The sequence below is a fragment of the Chelonoidis abingdonii genome, chromosome 4, assembly GCF_003597395.2.
Source record: "Chelonoidis abingdonii isolate Lonesome George chromosome 4, CheloAbing_2.0, whole genome shotgun sequence".
In the NCBI taxonomy this organism is placed as follows: Eukaryota; Metazoa; Chordata; order Testudines; family Testudinidae; genus Chelonoidis; species Chelonoidis abingdonii.
In genome coordinates, this window is record NC_133772.1 from 100,092,048 (window position 1) to 100,113,709 (window position 21,662).

The window sequence follows — 21,662 nt, forward strand, 5'->3', positions numbered from 1 at the left end:
CTACAGTGCCAGAAGGGGTCTCCGCTGCAACTGCTCACTTTGCCGTTTATTATTTTTTTAATCTATTACAAACTCTTAAACAGGTGACTCTAGTGAGGCAACATAATAATCATGAAGTATCTTTAAAAAATAGGGTCTGTTATGTAAATACATAACTATAGATTTTTAAAAGCTTGTTTTGATTAAGCAATAATTAATATTAGCTAGTTAATCACAGTCCAGAGCACAGAGAAGTTATTTTGTTGATATTACAGTTTGAAGATCTGACTTTCCACTGCATTGTACCTTTGCACGTAAGCAAAGTGGGTGTAAAGCACTTGTGGTAGTGTTTCACCACCCACTTTGCACTCAATCTGCACTAATGTAAATAACTATGCTGGGTGCAAGGTAAGGGAGAAAGAGGACCAAAGTTAATATATGCAGACAGACATTTATGAAAGGTTTTAAAATGCTGTCTTATCCTTGACTTTCACTTTACATGGCAAAAATGAGGATTAGTAGCTCTTGGAAGAGTTTCTGGTCCCCCATGAGGGCCTGTTCACAAAACAAGAGAAAGTCCTGCTCTGGTATGTTACCTGAAAAAGAGCATCTCATGAGCCCTTTGGGAATGACAAGGGGCTGGGAGCATAACTTTGCAGTACAGGGCTTGGGGGAAGGGGGAAAAGAGGATAAAGGAAAAAGGCAGGAGTTAGCATTCCTCTCCTGCGCCTGCCCCGCAACCTGTTATAATAATGGAGGAAAATTGTAAGATCTAGCCCCCCCTTCCTCACCCATGTCCCCCCTTTAAAATACCAATAAAACAGAGTAAGGCCATGTCTATATGTACCACACTGCAGTGGCTCAGTTGTACCAATACAGCTGCGCTGCTGCAGTGTCTGGTGAAGATGCTTTAAGACAATGGGAGAGAGCTCTCCCGTTAGCATAATAAAACCACCTCCACGAGCAGCAGAAGTTATGTCAGAAGAAGAAGCTCTTCTGTCACCACAGCATGTGCACACGAGTGCTCATGTCAGTGTAATTTATGTCATTCAGAAGGGTGGTTTTTTCACACCCGTGAGTGACAAGTTATACCAGCTTAGGCCTAAGTGAGCAGGAGGACACTCAAATAAGAGGCATATAAAAATGTGGGATGAGATTTTATGATGTGTCTGCTTAAGTAACCATTTCTTGACACTAATGTTTTCGCCAGCTTTCGCCAGGTGCCTAATCCTGTAATAACAACAAAAGTAAATATTTTAAAAGAAAAATCATTGAGTGTGTAGTGGGGACCAACACCAGTTGCATCTGGCATCTTCTAATTTTGAGACTGTCAGCAAGTCAGGTTTCAAATCTAGATATGGCATAGAAATGCTATTAGCCTCAACAGTCAATGATCTTCTCAGAGCAATGAACAAAGATCAGACGTGCTTTCAAATACTGCTAGATCTGGCAAGGGCTGGAAGCACAGCTTTAAAGTCAGTCTATTCATACAGACAGATCCAAGAGGATGGTAGATCGTTGACTCCTCTTCCTCCTTAAGGCATCTCAGCTGTGAAGTCACACAAGGCCAATCTTGTCACCCTTCCTTGTTCAGAGATTATGAGAAGCTATAGATCGGTCTTGAGATGGGGTTGTCTGCAATCATCAGTGCTGCATACAGATTGTCTTGGATGGTTTAGATAGAACAAATCCTGTATCTTGGCATGACTACATGACCCTTGTGGTCATAGGTGCCAACTCTGTGCGTGCTCAGCACCCACCAGCAGCCCTGCAAGGCAGCTCCTCCCTCTTCCTCCCCGTGCTCCCACCTGCCATGATCAGCTGTTCAGCAGTTTGCAGGAGGTGCTGGGGTGGAGGGAGAGAACTGGGGGCAAGAAGAGGTGGGGAGAAGAGCCAGAATAGGGCATGGGTGGGAAGAGGTGGGGCAGGGACAGGAAGAAGCTGGGCAGGTGAGAGCTTAGGGGAAGGGGTGGAGTGGGGGCAGGGCCTAGGGCGGAGCGGGGGTCGAGCACCCCCTGGGAACTGGAGAAGTCAGTGCCTCTGCTTGAGGTCCCCTCTAGCCCTATGGTTCTCTGAAAACATTTAGCTCTATAATTTATACTTCTCGTTTGACCAAGATGGAGCTATTTCCTTACATTCTCATGGTCTGCAGATATGGGGACCTGGGTGACAGCCAGCTGGCTGAAGATCTATATGGATAATAAAGGAAGTGAGGCTGATTGATGGGGAGAATCTTTTTAAGGAATATGCAATGTCTACAATTACTCTATGATTTGAAGGACTCTGCCCAGATATTATCAAAATGGCTCTTCCTGGACTTAGGTTGACATTTTCAAACCAGGGTGCATAAAGTCAGTCTCCTAAATCCATATTTAGGAACGAAAACAAAAGTAGCCTTCTTTTCAAAAGATGATGAACCCTAGTATCTCCCATTGACTTAAGTTTTATTTAGGGACATAAATATGTATTTAAGAGCCTGAGTTCAGGCATTCAGTTTTAAACATGCTGGTAAAGACTCCAGGGCAAAGGTTTTCAAAAATAGGAGCCTAAAGTTTAGCACCCAAAATTAGGCCGCTAAACAAGATCCCTTTTTCAAATGGGTTGAATATTCAGTAGCTGCCATTGTAAGTACTGAATTAATTTTAGGGTCCTATATTTTTAACAACTTGGCCTGGATTTCCAGATAACAAGAGAAACTTGAAATACCTTTTTTTCATCTTTGGCTGGCCAAAAGACTTCATTCTTCCCTCCTTTATTCAGAATCTACAACTGACATCAGTAATTGTATTGCCTCCTGGATAAGCTACAGCAACACTTTCTACATGGAAATAACTGTGAAAGCTGCTTGGAAGGTTCAGCAAGTGCAGAAAGCAACCATACATCTTCTGAACAAGGTGGACTGGCAAGAACATATCACACCAATCTTCAGACTCTACAAAAGATGTCAGTCAATTTTCAGGTGAAATTCAAGATATTCAATACTATCTACAAAACTCTAAACAGCTTAGAGTCCAACTACTCAAGGGAACTCCACTCTTAACCCAGCACACCTCTTGCAATTTGTTTGAAAACTTCAGCAAACAGTGAGGCTTGAGAGTGCGGAGACAGGCTACATTCAGAAAACAATATTGGGTCTGTGGTTTTTTATTCAAGTGTTTTTCTAACTCTCAACTCTAATCCAAAGCATTAAGTCTACATACTTTTCTTCATCCCTGCCCTGTATAAGCAGGTTCCACTGTAGTGGGGAGTGGCAGTTTTCTGGGATATTTAGGGCAGCAATATGATCAATATGATCATGATGTTTAGACAGACAGAAGAAACTTCTCTCTGAATGCCCATTCATTTAATTTTCTCTCTCCTCCTCCAGAAGTAACACACCAAACAAATTATAAATTTAAAGTTACTTAAGTCATTGTGTTTGAGCCTTGTTAGTGGATATGTTTTTCTCAGTTTCAAATGTTCTTGGACAATGTGACTCAATAAAAGAAGGCTGTTGGATCATTATACCTTGTATGTGACTGCCTTACAGTTACACAAAATGTAATAATACTTGAAGATAAGCCAATACAAGCTTTATGCAAGAATGATAAAAATCACATAGATTAAAATAGCTGAAGATACTCACAACAAAAGATCTTTACATTTGCAAGCATCAGCTTTATGATGTAGGTCTTTTAAATGTACATAATATGACTCAAACTATAAATTAAAAATAATTTGTTTTGAAACACAAGAGTGAGGAAATTTGTTGGGTCCACTTTTCCTGAACTGGAATAAATCTTAATGATTTACAGAGAGGCCCATATTTTAAATCTCAGATAAAACATAAAAATGTGTTTCCTGAAACAATAAAGAAAAAAAGCATATGAAGGATACATATCATATAATGGTGTTTGAATTTATAAGATATTATGTATAAATACTGATGAGGAAAAACTGAATATAGAACAGAACTATAAGCAAAGAGAGATCAGAAAATTCATAGATAAAAATAAAACCACTGACATTCCCCTAAAACACATTTAATGCAAACCCTATACATGTTAAACATTCAAGGCTCTTTATAAAAGAAGTTAACTCTAAGCAGCTGATGTGCCTCTGTTTTCCCAACCAAAAACTCACTTGTTTGATGCGGTCTGGATTAACAGTGGTCTGGGGCTGCAGAATGCTGACTGGTTCTGTCTTGGCCACATTTTGAGGCATTTCACGAATCTTTTCAGCAATGAAGCCATGAACTGCATTCAGCGCTTCAACTGTTCCCTGGATCAAACACACTCGCTCTGTAGTACCTGTACAGAGAAGACCCTTATTTAGATAAATTCTTAGCTTAGGCACTTGCTCACTGACTCATCAACACCTCAGAAAAACCCTATTTTGAATTATTACTGAATACTGAGAACTAATTATTATGAGGTAACATTTAAAAATTCCCTTACCCGCCTGCCTCAGTAAGTGTACATATGGAAAGATAATTTCAAATGGTAACATTGTAATTATTGGCCAAGATGATCTGAAAATTATTTTGGATAGCTTCTATTTATATTACTCTTATATCTATGTAACACGCTAGCCAATACTGGCTAGGTCCTTGCCCAAATATGGCTTAGACAGAACTATAGTTACTTGTAAATTGAAAAAAACAACTGTGCATACAGTATTATAAGTAAAAATTAAAGAAACAATGTCTCAGTTCCCATGGAAAAGAAGGGCAAGAATGAGACAACTGAACTGGATTCACAGCGTTTGCCATGCAGGCCTGGTGTTGTGTTATGCTAAAATATGCTATTAAAATGTAACTATTACAAGCATTAATATAACCACGTGCAAAACTAAAGATCAACATTTAAAATATTTCTGTGATCCGTAACCTGGACAGAAAATATATTGGTTTAGCCCAGCAGTTTTAAACCTTTTCAGAGTGTGGACTGCAACTCAACATGGAGATTATTTTCAAGACCAATTCCTCTCTCATTCTTCACTATCCCGTCCACTTTCCATCCCACCCATGTCATACAATATCCCGGTAACAACTACAATAATTTCTTACTACATACACAAAAACAACATAAGGAAAATATGTAGTTTCAGCTGTCTTCTAAGGTGGTTTAGCAGCTGGAAACAATAAAAGCCAGCACCATATAATTATCCAGCTCACTATAGACTACAAGTTTGAGTTCTTCTGGCTTAGAGGGCTAATGTTGAACTTGCTACATTCGAGATCTGGAATGTACAGAGAATGCTACATTCGAGATCCAGAATGACCCTTGTGCTCTTGTTCATCAAATCAGACAGTGCTGTGAATGCCAGGAAGCATATACTCAGAAAGTCCAGTGTCCACCTGACAGTGTAAATATTTATTTTGTACATCAGAATAACCGTTTCTTTTTAAAATTTTAATAAATCACATAGCTGATTCTGTACATAAATCATCTGTGTTCTTCTTGCCTTAAGCAAAACAGCCATTACTCACCCTGAGGGTACGTCTACACTACCTGCTGGATCAGCGGGTAGCGATCTATCTATTGGGGATCGATTTATCGCGTGTAGTATAGATGCAATAAATCGATCCCTGATTGCATTCCCGTTGACTGCTGAACTCCAGCTCGGCAAGAGGCGGAAGCAAAGTTGATGGGGGAAACGCGGCCATCGATACAGCACTGTGAGGACATGAACTAAGTAATTTTAATTCTATCTAAGATATGTCGACTTCAGCTATGCTATTCTCATAGCTGAAGTTGCATATCTTAGATTGATCCCCCTCTGCCTCCCCTCCAGTGTAGACCAGGCCTGAGTTGTCTTCCAGAGACTGCGAAAGAGGCATCGGGCTTCTGTGCTATAGCTTCTGTCACTTCTAACCCCACCTGTCACTCCTTCCTTATTCTTTCTCCTCCCATGAACAGCACTTTGTCCATGTCTTCTTTCCAACCTCCTGCTATGTGGCTCTCATTCTCATATTCAATTCCTAGCTCTCTCTCTTCCTTGCATCACAATCATCCACATTCATCTCTGTTGACTACAAATTCCATGTGGATGACCTGCCTGACCAGCTTTAAGTCAGAACAGGACTAGAAAGTTAGAAAAGTCCCATTAAGAGGAAAATTGTATTACAACGTTAGCTGTGGTGGGACTAAAAACAAGAGGACACTACAGCTTAGAGCAGGGGTTGGCAACCTTTCAAAAGTGCTGTGCTGAGTCTTCATTTATTCACTCTAATTTAAGGTTTCACGTGCCAGTCATATATTTTAACGTTTTTAGAAGGCCTCTTTCTATAAGTCTATAATATATAACTAAACTATTGTTGTATGTAAAGGAAATAAGGTTTTTAAAATGTTTAAGAAGCTTCATTTAAAATTAAATTAAAATGCAGAGCCTCCCAGATGGTGGCCAGGCCCCAGGCAGTGTGAGTGCCACTGAAAATCAGCTCACGTGCCGCCTTCGGCACCCATACCATAGGTTGCCTACCCCTGGCTTAGAGGAATCCCAAACACAGATCCCTGCTCACAATGTCAGGATACATATTACTTTCAGATTACAGAGAACAAAAATAACGTGGACTAAAATGGTGCATCACAGTGATTGACACAGTGTCTGAAACACTCAGAGTTTGCAAAGCAAACAAGCAATGTGCGTTGCTGGGGGCGGGAGGAGGGGGAGGGGTAAGGAAGACAATGTACTTACCTGCTTCATGTATCAGCGGGCCTTGCAAGCTGAAATCGGGGAAGGGGACTTGGCAAGGACGCAAAATATGCAAATACAACATAACAAGGAAAGCTCATAGCCACCACCCTGCACTTTAAGTGGGGTGAGGGGGATAGGTGTGTGGTGGGGTTCTGGCTGGCCAGGAGATCAGGCCAAGGCTTTCTGGCTGGTGGGATGAAGGGAAACATATAGCTGCTGGAAAAGCAGCCAGTGTGGTGGATGACTCACTACCTAGGAATGAGGAGTTATAAACATCAGCAAGGGTTTAGCCCCTCCTCTCATTTCACTTGGAGCAGGCCAGGGGTCTCCTGGGAGGAGGAGGGAGCAAGACAAGAGGCAATTGGATGGCAGGAAGGAGGGATAGGGACAGACCAAGGGAAAAAAAATTACTGTTTCATGGCTGTGTGCTGCTTGCTGCTCAGATGACTATAGCTTTGCTGGAAAGGGGACAGGCACAGGCAGGGCCTCCCCAAGGGAACCCAGGGACTGGAGGGGAACCCAAGACAGATAGTATTGCAGCAGGGGCAGGGAGTCTCACAAGTACTTGGACTACTACTGCCCAGGGTGGTGTGTTTAATAACCCAAGGCAGGGATCAGTAACCTTTGGCATATGGACGGATCGGGCCAGTTTGTTTATCTGTTGCACCTGCAGGTTTGGCTGATCGCAGCTCCCACTGGCTGTGGTTCACTGCTCCAGGCGAATGGAGGCTGCGGGAAAAGGCATGGGCCAAGGGATGTGCTGACCGCTGCTTCCCGCCAACCACATTGGCCTGAAGCAGCGAACTGCGGCCAGTGGGAGCTGCAATCAGCCAAACCTGCAGACATGGTGGGTAAACAAACCGGCCCAGCCCACCAGGGTGCTTACCCTGGTGGGCCACATGCCAAAGGTTGCTGATCCCTGACCCAAGGCATAACCCAGGGCAGCCTCATGGACTAAGGGAGGCAACTGATCATAGGAAAATGTCCATGCATTCAGGTGAGCAGGCTGTGTGCATTAATGGGGCAGTCAGCTAAGATGTGCAGCAAACGGTCAGTGATGTCATTTCTGAGGTTTTCTCACAGAATTACAACGCTTCAAAGGGCACAAGGGCACCTAAAAACAGGATGTTTTCTTCCACCTAACACAACGGATGGCGGTAATGCTGATCCCGAGGGTGAGTGTAATCTAAACCACACAAAGGTTGTGGAAATGGGTGGCAGAGGTGGTATCTGGCCTTCCCGCCTGGCAAAGGGTGGCAGTTGCAGGGGACCATGCTCAACTGGTCACTCAGCAAGTGCACCTAAGGGGAACAAGAGTCAGCTAATTAGGGTATTAAATACTCTAGGCCCAGGAGTGAAAGGTCGAGAAGCCTGGGCAAACCCACCTAGGGGTGGCACCTTCAGTGGGGGGCAATGGTGGTATTACACAGCAGCTGCAAGCTAATTTGCATTTACAACAGCAGCTAGATGTGAGGGCTTTGCACAGGGTGACAGGGTAGGCCCAGTATGGGCTTAAGTTTCAGCAGCAGGACAGGGAAGGGCACATGACAAATCATCAGCCATCAGGGCATGTAAGCACAGGGGACAGAGTAGACACTCCTGCGGGGCCTATGGGGAGCAGAGCTCTGCAGAACTCCCTACATGCAGTCCTCAGTATGGTTATGCCGGGGTAGATTACCCGATGGGAGTTCACCTACTCAGTGCAACTAAATATATAATTCACTCACAGGCAAATTTGTGCACGTAATATCCCTATAGCACAGGAAGGTGTTCACAGACAGTAAAAATGGACAAGGCAAGCAAAACAGCGGACTGCCCAAGAGGCCAATGGTGCTTAGAATCTGAAAAAATTTGGGAGTCTGCCCTCGTCATCTAGGCGGGTCTTAGGGTACAGGCTTACTCAGACAGCAGCCTGGCTTCTGTTAATTATACAAATATAATTAGGCGGGCACCCAATATGTTTGGGGGCATGTCATAGCCAGCTTAAATTAAGGGCAGCAACACAAACTGGAATAAGGTGGCATCACACACTGTGGTTCAAAGGCATAACACCAAGGCCGCCACGGGTTTGTTCATACCACAACAAGTTCGAAAGGGGCCCCTGGCCCATAATAGTATTTACTGGGCATTTAATAATAGTGGTCATTTCTGCAACCCCTGTAAATACAGGCATGTTTGCAAGATGCCTGCCGCTGGCAATTTTATTTCCACAAGGCTATGCCCATGGGCAGTTCAGTATCCTGTGTAACCTTTCATAAATCAAATACAATGTTGCACTGGGCAACGGTACGGCCCGGGGAATGAAACCAAATAGTGCATTATTTGCATAATTTTGTTCACAGGATGAGCTGGGTCAAATGATTGTTTTCACCTGTTGGGCACATTTCAGGCCTTGGCTATAGCTGAGTTAAACAAACAAAAACCCTTATACTACATTAACCTACCCGGGCTTAGAGCTGAACTTTGCTTGCAGGGTTGTTGCGCCGGGGCATAGGCAGACCACACAATTACGTACGAGTCACTAGACAGATGTAGTAAGACTTGTGGGTGTGGAAAAGTTTTCTAATTCAATGTAATGGGGTATCATTGTGCAGATACAAATGGTTATTAATTTGGGGCCAATATAAGGATGTGCCTCTGGCGCAATAATATGGCAGTGGTACAGGTTATCAATCCCCAAATTTCCAAATCGCACAAGGATGGTGGATGGTAAGGTCCAAGCCATGGGACGGCTGGGGGACCTGGATTGAAACAAAGGAGGGCTGGTGAAAGCCCCAGAAAACTGAGTTGAATAAGCATGGATTAAACAAAGGGGAGCTGGTGAAAGCCCCAGAGAATTGATTTAAATAAGCATGGATTTGCCTGCACTGTATACTTTATCTGCCGGTTAGTCCCAGACATCTATATAATAAAGCTGTGGCCTGATTAAAACCCATAACAAGTCTCCTGTCCTTCTTGTGGTATACCCAGACAACAAAAATAATGTGGACTAAAACGGTGCATCACAGTGACTGACATCTCACTTAGAAAAATATATTTCTACATCACTGTTTCATAAGAACAGATCCAACATAAGAACACAAGATAGCCATATGGAGTCAAACCAAAGGTCCATCCAGGGCCGGCTTCAGACACCAGCTCAGCAAGCAGGTGCTTGGGGACGCCAAGGGGAAGGGGCGGCACGTCGGGCTCTTCGGTGGCGGGTCCCTCTTGGAGGGAAGGACCTGCCGCCGAAGTGCTGCCGAAAAAGAAAGCGGTGTGGTGGAGCTACTGCCGACTTGCCGCCGATCGCGATTGCAGCTTTTTATTTACTTTTTTCCATGCCACTTGGGGAGGCAAAAACCTTGGAGCCGGCCCTGGGTCCATCTACCCCAGTATCCTGTCTTCCAAGAATGGCCAATGCCAGGTGCCCCAGAGGGAATGAACAGAACAAGTAATCATGAAGTGGATCCATCCCCTGTTGCTCATTCCCAGCTTCTGGTAAACAAAGGCTAGGGACACTATTCCTGCCCATCCTGGCTATTAGCCATTAATGGGCCTATCCTCCATGAACTTATCTAATTTTTTTTTTTGAACCCTATTATAGTCTCAGCCTTCACAACATCCCCTGGCAAAGAGTTCTATAGGTTGACTGTGTGATGTGTTAAGAAATACTTCCTTTTGTTTGCTTTAAACCTGCTGCCCACTAATTTTCATTAGTTCTTCTGTTATAAGGAGTAAATAACATTTTCTAGCTAAGGAGTCACAAAGTTCAGAGCCTGAAAACGCTTTGTTGAAAAAGCTGGCCACTTCACCTCAAATAAATATGAAATGAAATTGAGTGATATAGCGAGTGAGCACTAATATGTTTACAGTGAATTCTGAAATACTCTGAAATCACTGTGGGCTATATCATCATTGTATGTCCTGAGCAATGGGCAATATGTAGTTGTGCTGAGCACTAGGGAGAAGTAATTTGGTACTGGTCTATACCAGGAGCAGTTTACTTCCCCTTCAAGTCTTGATTCTACTCATTCCCTTCTCCTATCAATCTATCTGCTTTGAAAGGGAGAGAGGTGTGATGGCCATTCTCCACGCTGTATAGTAACATGGGAAGCCTGTAAAGACATGAAGGGGGCAACTTACACTCCCTTTCTCCCCTGCATGGGCACATAGGACATGCAACAATTTTGTCCTTTATTAGAAAATTCTTTTCATTTGATTTCTTATGATGAACTCTAAAGAAAAAATGCAAAGCTTTAAAGATTTACAAGTACATGCCTTAAGAGCCCTGCTCAGTAACAAAATTCATGTGCAAACTTAAAAATTACAAATATTTTTTAGAAATAATTCAGCCAACACCTTAGTTCAGAATCCCATGTTTGGTCTACAACAATGAAAGACGTCAATACAACCAACCCATATCCCCTCTACTGAAATATTTTCTTAACAAAATAAAATAAAGACTAAAACACGTAAAATCAGTGTTTTTGAAAGATGCCAGGTTCACAACCTATGAGACTGAAAAGTAATGCCATTTTATAATTAAACATTAAGCTATATGCCTGTTACAATGGAGTGCATATTTTTCAGGAATTACATATATGGATGTGCCCCTGTATTATTTTGCTGTCTTTTCAATAAAGCACCTTTAAAATAATTTAAAAAACCCAAACAAACAAAAACAAAAAACAGAAAACTAAACGCAGGCACAATCTACAAAAATGGAATTTTTCCAAAAGCATTTAAAGCAGAAACCAATGCAATTTCAAAGTTATCAGAGTGGAAGCCTGACAACTGAAATGCAAATTAATTTGGTCAGCATATGCAGTTTTCTTATGCTTTTCTTTTTTTCTAGTTCGCTTTCCCTCCCCCTTCCTCTGCTTGTGCACAGCTCCTGTGGTTCCTCTGTAAAGCGATCTAGCTCTAAACAAGTGCTCTGGGGAGTCTTCACACTGCAGTATTAATTGTCTACTAAATGATGAGAAGTGATGTGGATTGATCAATGTAGCTGATACAAGTGTTCTTCTCTAGGTCAGCAGACAACACATTTACACAAAACACAGATCAGCTTACATTCAAGCTACTGGAGCCTGCTATGGAGAGCACTTACAGGGATGACTACTGTCAAAACAGTGGAAAGGGAAGCGGTCAAAGCTAAACATAAATTTCATTAGACTTAGCAGTGAATGTCTAAAGAGGATTCTGCAATCTGTGTTGTTTTAGAAACTGCAATTTAATACAATACATATCACGTTATACACCAGACCACCTTTACTACATTTCAGTATGTATAAAGCAATATATAGTAAATGGAAATCACTGTACCATGAAGAAATACAATTGTGTAAAAATAAATTTCACACAGTATGATACAGTTTTGAGATAGTTCATAATAGTGGTACATTTTCTTTGAGGATTAAATTCTTGGACTTCCACTGAAACTACTACAAAAAAAGAAAAAAGAGGTCATGTAGGAAATTGCTCTTAATCCTTAGAAGAAATGTTGTTATATTCTTCCATACAACTATAATGGCTTTTCGCTCAGATAACACAGTACAATAATTTATAGGAGAGAGTCACAAAAGGAGAAAACTGTCAACTATATGACCAACCTGTATAAAAAAATGATCCTATTATGAATCACCGAAGTTGGTGAGATTTTTGTCATTTTAAAAGCTTTTAGGTTCCATTAGTGTCTAAAGTAAACTGCCAGATTATTTATCATTTCTAGTTGTAACAACCACTCCCTTTTTGCAAATTGCTGTTAAAAGCTCAAAGTCATTTATACACACAATATCGGATACACCCATTTTGCATAGTCTAAAGATACATCTTTGTAGCACAACTCTAATTTTAAAACTTCTGCTTAAAAGAAAGTGATAAAATTCCTGAATAAGCACAGCATATTTGCATATTTACACACACACATAAATATTCATTAATACATGATTTATAAATTTGTGTCAATTATTTACGTCAATTATCATACTTAAACTACTGTACATTTTATTTTGCATATTAACTTACAAAGTGACATATACGCAGGATGACATCAGTTTTGTCGTTTAAAAAATGGAAGAATGAATGAATGAATGAATGAAGGGGTCACATGTTAGATTCTTTCTGAAGTGGTAGTTACTAAAATATGTCCTTCACTGATGTACATGATCAATATTCCCATTCAAAAAAATGAAAAAAATACAGAGAACAAATCTGAAAACTAGCAGTTTACATATGCTGCTGCAGAAGTGAAAAAGTATTGCTGCAAGCAAAGACCAGCTCACTCTTCAATTTTTTCTGAGGAAATAAAAAAGGACTCAACAGTCATAGGAAATCTTTTTTTCCCCTCTATGAGCAAGTTTTGATTCATTTGTTTTTGTGCACCAGCATCCAAATTTGTGAATATGCAGTTGTCTATATTTTTGATGTGGATTGTAAAGTACAAAAGATAATATATAATGTACAACAGAAAGTACTGTTATAATGCTTACTATATAAAATTTTAAAAGAATATAAAAAATTAAGGAATACATTTTGATTTTGTCTCAGTTGTGCCAGCAAAATTATAAGTTCTTCTGGTTTGAGTATGAAACAATCAATCAATTTGTATACAAAATTAAAATTTTATATTACTGAAGAAAAAGGTATTATGTATTATCTGGTTTTTAAACTAAAAAAATTCTGGTTTGAACTTAATAGACCAAGAGGAAGAAACAATCCAAAGTAAAGAAGTTGAAATTATTTTATTTTATTTTTATATATATTTTTAATAAAATGCAATTTTACAACCTAGGAATAATTCCCCAGGAATAGAAATTGCATGAAAGCCTTCAATCTGAAAAGAATTTTAAAGCCAAGTTATAACCCTTAAAAAAAGACAGTTTTTAATAAAGACTGTTTTTTAACTCATTTCACTGCTATAGCTAATTCCACTGGAACAAGTGTGACAGGGCAAAATTTCCCAGAGTGCCAAAGTGACTTAGGTTTGACTTTCAATAGGACTTAATGCTGTTAAATGATTTAGGTGCTTTTGAAAAAATTTACTCAAACTTTTAAATATTGGCTCTCATCAAGTATGTGCATAATTTTAAGCATGAATACTTCCACTGTAGTCAGAACACTCACACACTTTAATGTGCTTAAATACCTTCCTGAATCATGGCCTAGAGGCTTTGGGAAGTGCAATGTACATTTATCAAAGAACTTCCAGACATTCATAGGATCCTACACATCTCATTGTGCTATTATATTCATTTTAAAGGGTATTTGAAATTCAGAAAAGCATAATACATCACCATATGAGGTGATCCCAATACATCTGCATCTCCCCTGCATTTTGCCAGTGTATCCTGTCAATTTCTTTTATGACACAGAAAAGGAAAAAGCCCACAGGAGTTAAAGCTAATCTGAAATCTTCTCATTGGCGGATTTATTTTTAGCTTCTTACCTGGCAAATCACAGCTACAGCAGTTGCAAAAGCTCCATAGGATTTTTTCTTTTAACTCATGATCTGAATATCTATGGTTTGTGAATCTGATGTAGCTGGATTAAAACTTCTGAATTGCCTCAGCCATAAACATCCTTACACAAGTTGCGGACAAAACAGGAACTCCGGTTCACAGAACTATGCCAAAGTGAAAAGTCTCTGCCATATAATTACTTGTGGCTGTAGGTATAGTTATTTAAATAAGTACATCATGTGTACACACTTAAAATATAGTGGTGTTACTAACAATCTTCAGCTGGCAAGAATGTATTTCAATTTGTTTGAAACAAGCAGACATTGCTACACAGAGTTCTTAGAGGCATATTTTTATTTTTAATCTTTAGAGGACTTTTTTCCACCTCATGTCCCAAAGGTATCCCTCTAAACTCCCCAGCCTCATATTGCCATTATTTTCCTTTGCTAAAGTTACTTTGGAGCTCATCAGTGCCATTCTAAGATCAGTCAGAGGGACACTTCAGACAGATAGGAGGGATTCTCTTCTTCCAGAGTTGAGCATGTTGCCTCCACAGGCCTCCCAGTCTGGAAACCAGGACTGGGAATCACACTATACACCTATACTATACATCATTTAAAGAAATAAAAGACGCTGAGTGTAGCTATTGTGATGTTCTGTACCTCTGGGGAACACGCAGCACCCCCACGTTCATCCTTATGATTGTGTGGTATCTAATGCAAAGTTTGTCATGTTGGGTGTCTTTGGAAGGCTCATGATGCACTGAGTATTGTTATTACTGTAATGTTATAGTAATCATTGTTATAGTAATGTTATAGGTTGTAATTTCATCTGTATAGTTATGAGGCTGAGAATGTGTCCTCATGGCTTAAAGCAAGCCCCAGCAAAAACTCTCCAGAAGTAGAGGAGCAGTTCACACCTCATCAGGGCATATATGGGACAAACCCAGCCCAGCCTCACAGGAACAAAGGGCACTGGCCTTGGCAACAACAAAGGATCTGTTGGACTCTTCAGTGAGTCACCTCCCTTCCTTTGGTCAGTTTGAGACTGCGATGAGGTAATGCTCACCTGACTCTGAGAGGGGCGGGGGGCAAAGCCAAGAGGGAAGAAAGGACATGATAAAAGGGAGAGATGTTTGCCATGCTCTTTCGCTCTCTTCCACCTCCATCTACAGACATCACCACCAAGCGACTAAAGTGCTGATCAAAGGGACGAGCCTGGCTAAAAGGCAACCAGCCAGCCTGGTGGTGAGACGCATCTAAGTTTGTAAGGGCACTGAAAGTATTAAGATGAGCTTAGAATGCATTTTGATTTTATTTCAGTTGACCAAATCCGACTGCTTGTGCTTTGACTTATAATCACTTAAACTCTATTTTCTATTTAATACATCTGTTTGTTTATTCTACCTGAAGCAGTGCATTTGGTTTGAAGCATGTCAGAGACGCCCCTGGGGATAACAAGCCTGGTACATATAAATTTCTTTGTTAAATTGACAAACTCATATAAGCCTGCAGCATCCAGTGGGCATAACTGGACACTGCAAGATGGAGGTTCTTAGGGTTGTGTCTGGGACTGGAGATATTGGCTAGTGTTGTTTGGTTGCATAATCCCAGGAGCAGCTTACATGCCAGAGGCTGTGCATGAACAGCCCAGGAGTGGGGATTCTCACAGCAGAGCAGGGTAAGGCTGGCTCCCAGAGTCAAGGATTGGAGTGACCTAGCAGATCACTAGTCCAGCCAACACCAGAGGGGAACATCACACTATTCATGCACAAATAATCAGAAAACTTCAGCTTCCCTGACAAAGCTATTACAGTATGAGTCAGAAGGTGGAAAAATCTATATTTTAGTCAATAGGTGGGATATTATTTCTATATCAGAAATGCTTGATGCTCATATTAGGGATGCCCCCATCCTCCAAATGCAGTTATGCAGCTGTGTCCACACTCGCCAGGTATAGCTCCTCAAGGCAGTGAAAGGCCCAGGCAGGAGGGAGGTAGTGGGAAACGGTTACAACAGCTCCCCACTACCAAAGCCTTTCACTATGGCAAGTAATGGCTTTAGCAGATGGCGAGCTGAGAGAACCTCCCACCCACAAAGCTTTTCCCCACTGCTGAGGTCTTTCACTGTGGCAGGGAAAGGCTCCGGAAGCAGAGAGACAGCAAGACACTACATTGCTAAAAACAGTGAAGAGGGGGGAGGCACTGCTTGGACGTGTAGAGAAATATGTAGGGTATATACTAAGGGTTCGACATGTAGGAGGACACTATTCTAGTCGTCTAAACTCTGCCTCACCATCTACACCCATGCTAGCTGTGCATACAGTGTCTGTACTCTACATGCCACTGTAAGTGTGGACTTACTCAAAGGAAGAAGAAAAGTGTACTGTAGGACACAAGCTCAAACAAATGTTTTCTGCTAACAAATAATATTATTGAGTGTATGATGTTTGTAAAGGGGTTCTTTGGTACCTAAGGGGAGCAACTGACTTAATTGGAGTATGGAGTAATGCACATTTCTAATTATGAAGTGAATATTAGTTAGAGACATGCATCAATTTTAAGGGGAGATATAGTACAAATGTGGGAACAGGCATAAACACTTGTCTGAGACCATCTAGGTTTACTTGACCCTGCCTCAGCATACAGGGCTAGACTTGATGACTTCTCAAAATCCCTTCCAGCCCTGCGTTTCTATGATTGGGTTACAATGTATTAGCACCATTATAATGATTTAGGTCCAGATCTGGCAAACCATCATCATGTAAGTATTTAAAATACACAGAGATGCTACACAAAGTGTTTGGCCATCAAATTTAAATGAATAAATTAAAATGAGTTATGACTTTGGTAAGGATCTTCCTCATGTCTCCCTCCCACCCCTACACCACAGGAAAATGTAAATTTTGGTCTGATTTAAATTTTAAGAGCACATTTTCTCTTCTTGGTGTGGGTGCTTTGCTGAACTGGGGCCTTAGAAAAGGGATACAGTTAGTTTAAGTAAAATGCACTCGTGTGTATCTGAAAGTAATAAAATACTCATTTTATGTTTTAACTATAGTCCTTTCTCTTCCTGAAATCCCAAATGCCAATACTGATATTTATCTCTCTATGTGTATTTATATAAATACACTATTTTTTATCGCCGCCCTTTGATACGGGAGACCGCCCTTTGATACGAGAGACCGGGGTTCAAATCCCGGTTGGTACCCAACTTTCCAGTAGGGGCCCTTGGGCAAAAGACCCCCTAACGCTTCAGCTGCCTACCTCAAATATGAGAGTGACACGAACTAGGAGAGTCATGCCGGCTCGGACGTCGCCCGGATTAACAAGGTCCGCGCCAGATGTTGAGGAACCAGGACAATCTGACGATAAGTGGGCTACTGGAACAAACCATTCATGGACGAGACAAGAGAACCTGGAATTGATGGAATGCTACTACAACAGTAGACCTAATGAGAGGGGATATATGAAACGTATGAGGGGACTGTGGATGGACAAAAGACCTACATCCACACTTACTGAGAAACAGCTAGTTACCCAACGCTTCAACATAGTAAAGAGGAAGCTGCTCTCACAGCTTGAGATAGACCAACTCCACATTACATCCCAGACTCAAGAAGACCTGGAAGAACAAGTGGATGTGCAGCCCACACCTGAAGCTGAAACTTCACTGCCACCCCCTCCATTGCAGAGCACAGCAGCTGATATGAGGCATAAGATCATGGAGAAACTAGCTACAGTCAATCCTCGAGACCGATTACCAAGGCTCAGTGGAGAAGTACCATCAGATAGTATGTTAGAAGATGCCAATAGAGCCCTCATGACAATCCCTACTACCACCATAACTCAAACCAATGAACTGGTATACGCTACAGCCTCTGTAATCCTGGAGATGCTTGGCTACACGATCAAGAAGAACAACAGTATGTACCCACCCTGGAAAATGAGGTTGGAGGATAAGATCAAGGCGACTCGGAGAGAAGTTAGTCAGCTGGTGGAACTACAGAAGGGGGTAGAGATTAAGGATAAGACTCGCGCACTGAAAAAATACAAGGGCCTGACTCCATCTGAAGCCCTAGAGACTGCTAAACAAAGGCTCACAGCACTGGCTACCAGGCTAAGGAGATACACTAGAGAAGCAGAGGCCAAAAAAGTAAATGCCCTGTTCTCCAAAGAACCATCCAAGGTGTACTCCCAACTGCAGTGCAACAACACAATAACAGCAGAGCCACCAGCAGCAGAAACTGAACAGTACTGGAAGAACATATGGGAGAAAGAGAAGACTCATAACACCAGTGCAAAGTGGCTGCAGGACCTGAGAACAGAGCACAGCAATCTCCCAGAACAGAAACCAGTCACCATCACAGTAGAAGACATCCAGCAGCGGGTCAAGAACATGAAGAGCTGGACAGCACCTGGACCAGACATGATCCACACCTACTGGCTAAAGAAACTAACAGCAGTGCATGAACGCCTAGCAGCACAGATGAACCAGCTGCTAGCAGCAGGCTCCCACCCAAACTGGCTAACACAAGGAAGGACAGTGCTGATCATGAAAGACCCCTGCAAGGGGACAGAACCGGCCAACTACCGGCCAATAACCTGCCTCCCCACAACATGGAAAGTCTTATCAGGCATCATAGCTGCCAAGCTACAGGACCACATGGGCCAGTACATGAGCACAGCTCAGAAGGGCATTGGGAACAACACCAGAGGCTCAAAACACCAGTTGCTCATAGATAGAGCAGTCGCCCAAGACTCAAGGTCTAGATAGACCAATCTGAGCACAGCCTGGATTGACTATAGGAAAGCCTATGACTCAATGCCGCACACGTGGATCTGTGAATGTCTGGCGCTATACAAAGTCAACAGGACACTAAGGACCTTCCTCAAGAACTCAATGGGACTATGGAAGACAACACTAGAAGTCAACTCAAGGCAGCTTGCACAAGTGGCCATCAAGTGCGGCATATACCAAGGTGATGCACTGTCCCCGCTGCTGTGCTGCATAGGCTTAAACCCCCTCAGCCAGATAATCACAAGGACTGGATACGGGTACAGGTTCAGGAGTGGAACTACCATCAGCCACCTCCTCTACATGGATGACATCAAGCTGTATGCTAAGAATGAACGAGACATCGACTCGCTAATCCACCTGACGCGGATCTACAGTGAGGATATCGGGATGTCATTCGGACTGGAGAAGTGTGGCCGGATGGTAGTGAAGAGAGGGAAGGTAGTCAAGACTGATGGGGTGGAACTACCAGCGGGCCACATAGCAGACATACAGACCAGCTACAAGTACCTTGGCGTCCCACAGTCACATGGAAACCACGATGAGGAGGCAAGGAAGACAGCAACATCCAAGTATCACCAAAGGATAAGACAGGTCCTGAAGAGCCAGCTCAGTGGGAAGAACAAGATCCACGCCATCAACGGATACGCCCTGCCGGTCATCAGATACCCTGCCGGTATAGTGAGCTGGCCAAAGGAGGACATGGAGGCTGCCGATGTGAAAACCCGGAAGCTCCTCACAATGCACGGAGGTTTCCACCCCAAGTCCAACACCCAGAGACTGTATACCAGCCGGAAAGAAGGCGGGCGGGGCTTGGTGAGCGTCAAGGCCACTATCCTGGATGAAACCCGGAACATCCAGGAGTACATCAGTAAGATGGCCCCCAAAGATGAGCTGCTGAGAGAATGCCTGAGGCAGCAGCAGACATGGGAGGAAGACCAAGCAGAAGAAGTGCCATGGCAAGACAAGACCCTGCATGGGATGTACCATCGACAGATAGCTGAGGTGGCTGACATTGGGAAATCCTACCAGTGGCTGGAAAGGGCTGGACTAAAAGACAGCACTGAGGCACTGATCATAGCAGCACAGGAACAGGCACTGAGCACCAGATCCATTGAAGCAGGGGTCTACCACACTAGAGAGGACCCAAGGTGCAGACTGTGCAGAGAGGCCTCAGAGACAGTCCAACACATAGTGGCAGGATGTAAGATGCAGGCAGGAACAGCATACACTGAACGGCACAACCAAGTGGCTGGCATTGTGTACAGGAACATCTGTACAGCGTATGGGCTAGACCCTCCCAAGACCAGATGGGAGATTCCACAGAAGGTTGTGGAGAATAGCAGGGCTAAGATTCTGTGGGACTTCCAGATCCAGACGGACAGGCAGGTACTGGCCAATCAACCAGACATCGTGGTAATAGACAAGGAGCAGAAGACAGCGGTGGTGATAGATATAGCAGTGCCAAGTGACAGCAACATCAGGAAGAAGGAATATGAGAAGCTGGAGAAGTACCAGGGCCTGAAAGAGGAACTAGAGAGGATGTGGAAAGTGAAGGCCAAAGTGGTCCCAGTGGTGGTAGGAGCACTCGGGGCTGTGACTCCTAAGCTGGGTGAGTGGCTCCAACAGATCCCAGGAACAACATCAGAGCTCTCTGTCCAGAAGAGTGCAGTGCTAGGAACAGCTAAGATACTGCGCAGAACCCTCAAACTCCCAGGCCTCTGGTAGAGGACCCGAGGTTGAGGAAGACACATACCACCCATAGGGGTGAGAGGAGAATTTTTTTTTTTATATATAAATAAAAACACAAACACACGCATACACAGATATAGAAAATATCAATATTAGGAAGTGTTTGTAGTGATTCAGATTCTTGGTGGTCAACAAAGTATATTTTATATATAATTACATTTGATTACACACATAAACACACACACTTTCCAAAACTCCCTTCAAAAACTCATTTTAAATAAACTCCTTGAATGGGAGGATCTGTAATAAATAATATGATAGTTTTGAACATGACTTAAGTGACACACAAGTATTCAGAATCATGACACATTTTGCTCAAAATAAGTGAGATAATTAATCACTCCTATATAGCAAAATTATTTGTGAAGTATTCAAAGTCTCCACAATTAAACAAGCAATTCGTTAAATGGAATAGAAGACGGCTATCTCAAATTTGTCAAGCATTTAAACCGTCTTGCAAATACTTACATAAACGCAGCAATTTCTTTTTACTCTTACCAACTTTATGATCCAGTAACTACAATTCTGATCTTTAAACTCAATATGTATTTTTTTTTCCTTTTTGGAGTTATATGACAGTCTGTAGTTCATCATGATCACATCACTAGAGGAAGTAACAGATCTATATTTAGTGTAGTTACTAGAGCTGATTGGGATCTTTCCTATGAATGTTTTCTCATTAGAAAAATACAAGTTTATCAAGAAAGTTTTCAGATCTACAGTGGAATTTCTGATCAAAACTAGAGAGACACTTCAGAATATCCAAGACACTCACTAGGAAAGTGGGAGACCCAGGTGTAAAGTCCTTATTCTGCCTGATTTGAATCTGTGTCTCCCATATCTCAGGTGAGTGCCCTAACCACCAGGCTGGGGATTCAGTCTCTTTTTCAATCTCTTTGGCTGGATGGAGAGAAAGAGAAAGTGACTCTGTAGTTCAGTGGTTAGGGGCACTCACCTGGGATACAGTAAACCCAAGGTTCAACACCAGTTTTGACAAAACTTTTGTCAGAAAGGT

The 21,662-nt window shown here is 42.2% G+C and overlaps 1 protein-coding gene across 3 annotated transcripts in view; it reads right to left on the bottom strand.

Moving 5' to 3' along the window:
* Positions 1 to 21,662, bottom strand: part of NOVA1 (NOVA alternative splicing regulator 1) — a 280,986-nt gene that overhangs the window by 46,373 nt on the left and 212,951 nt on the right. For all 3 annotated transcript variants that reach the window (XM_075065498.1, XM_075065497.1, XM_075065496.1), the window contains exon 3: positions 4,102 to 4,268. In XM_075065498.1, the coding sequence (XP_074921599.1) occupies positions 4,102 to 4,268 (167 nt within the window). The remainder of the gene's footprint in view (positions 1 to 4,101; positions 4,269 to 21,662) is intronic.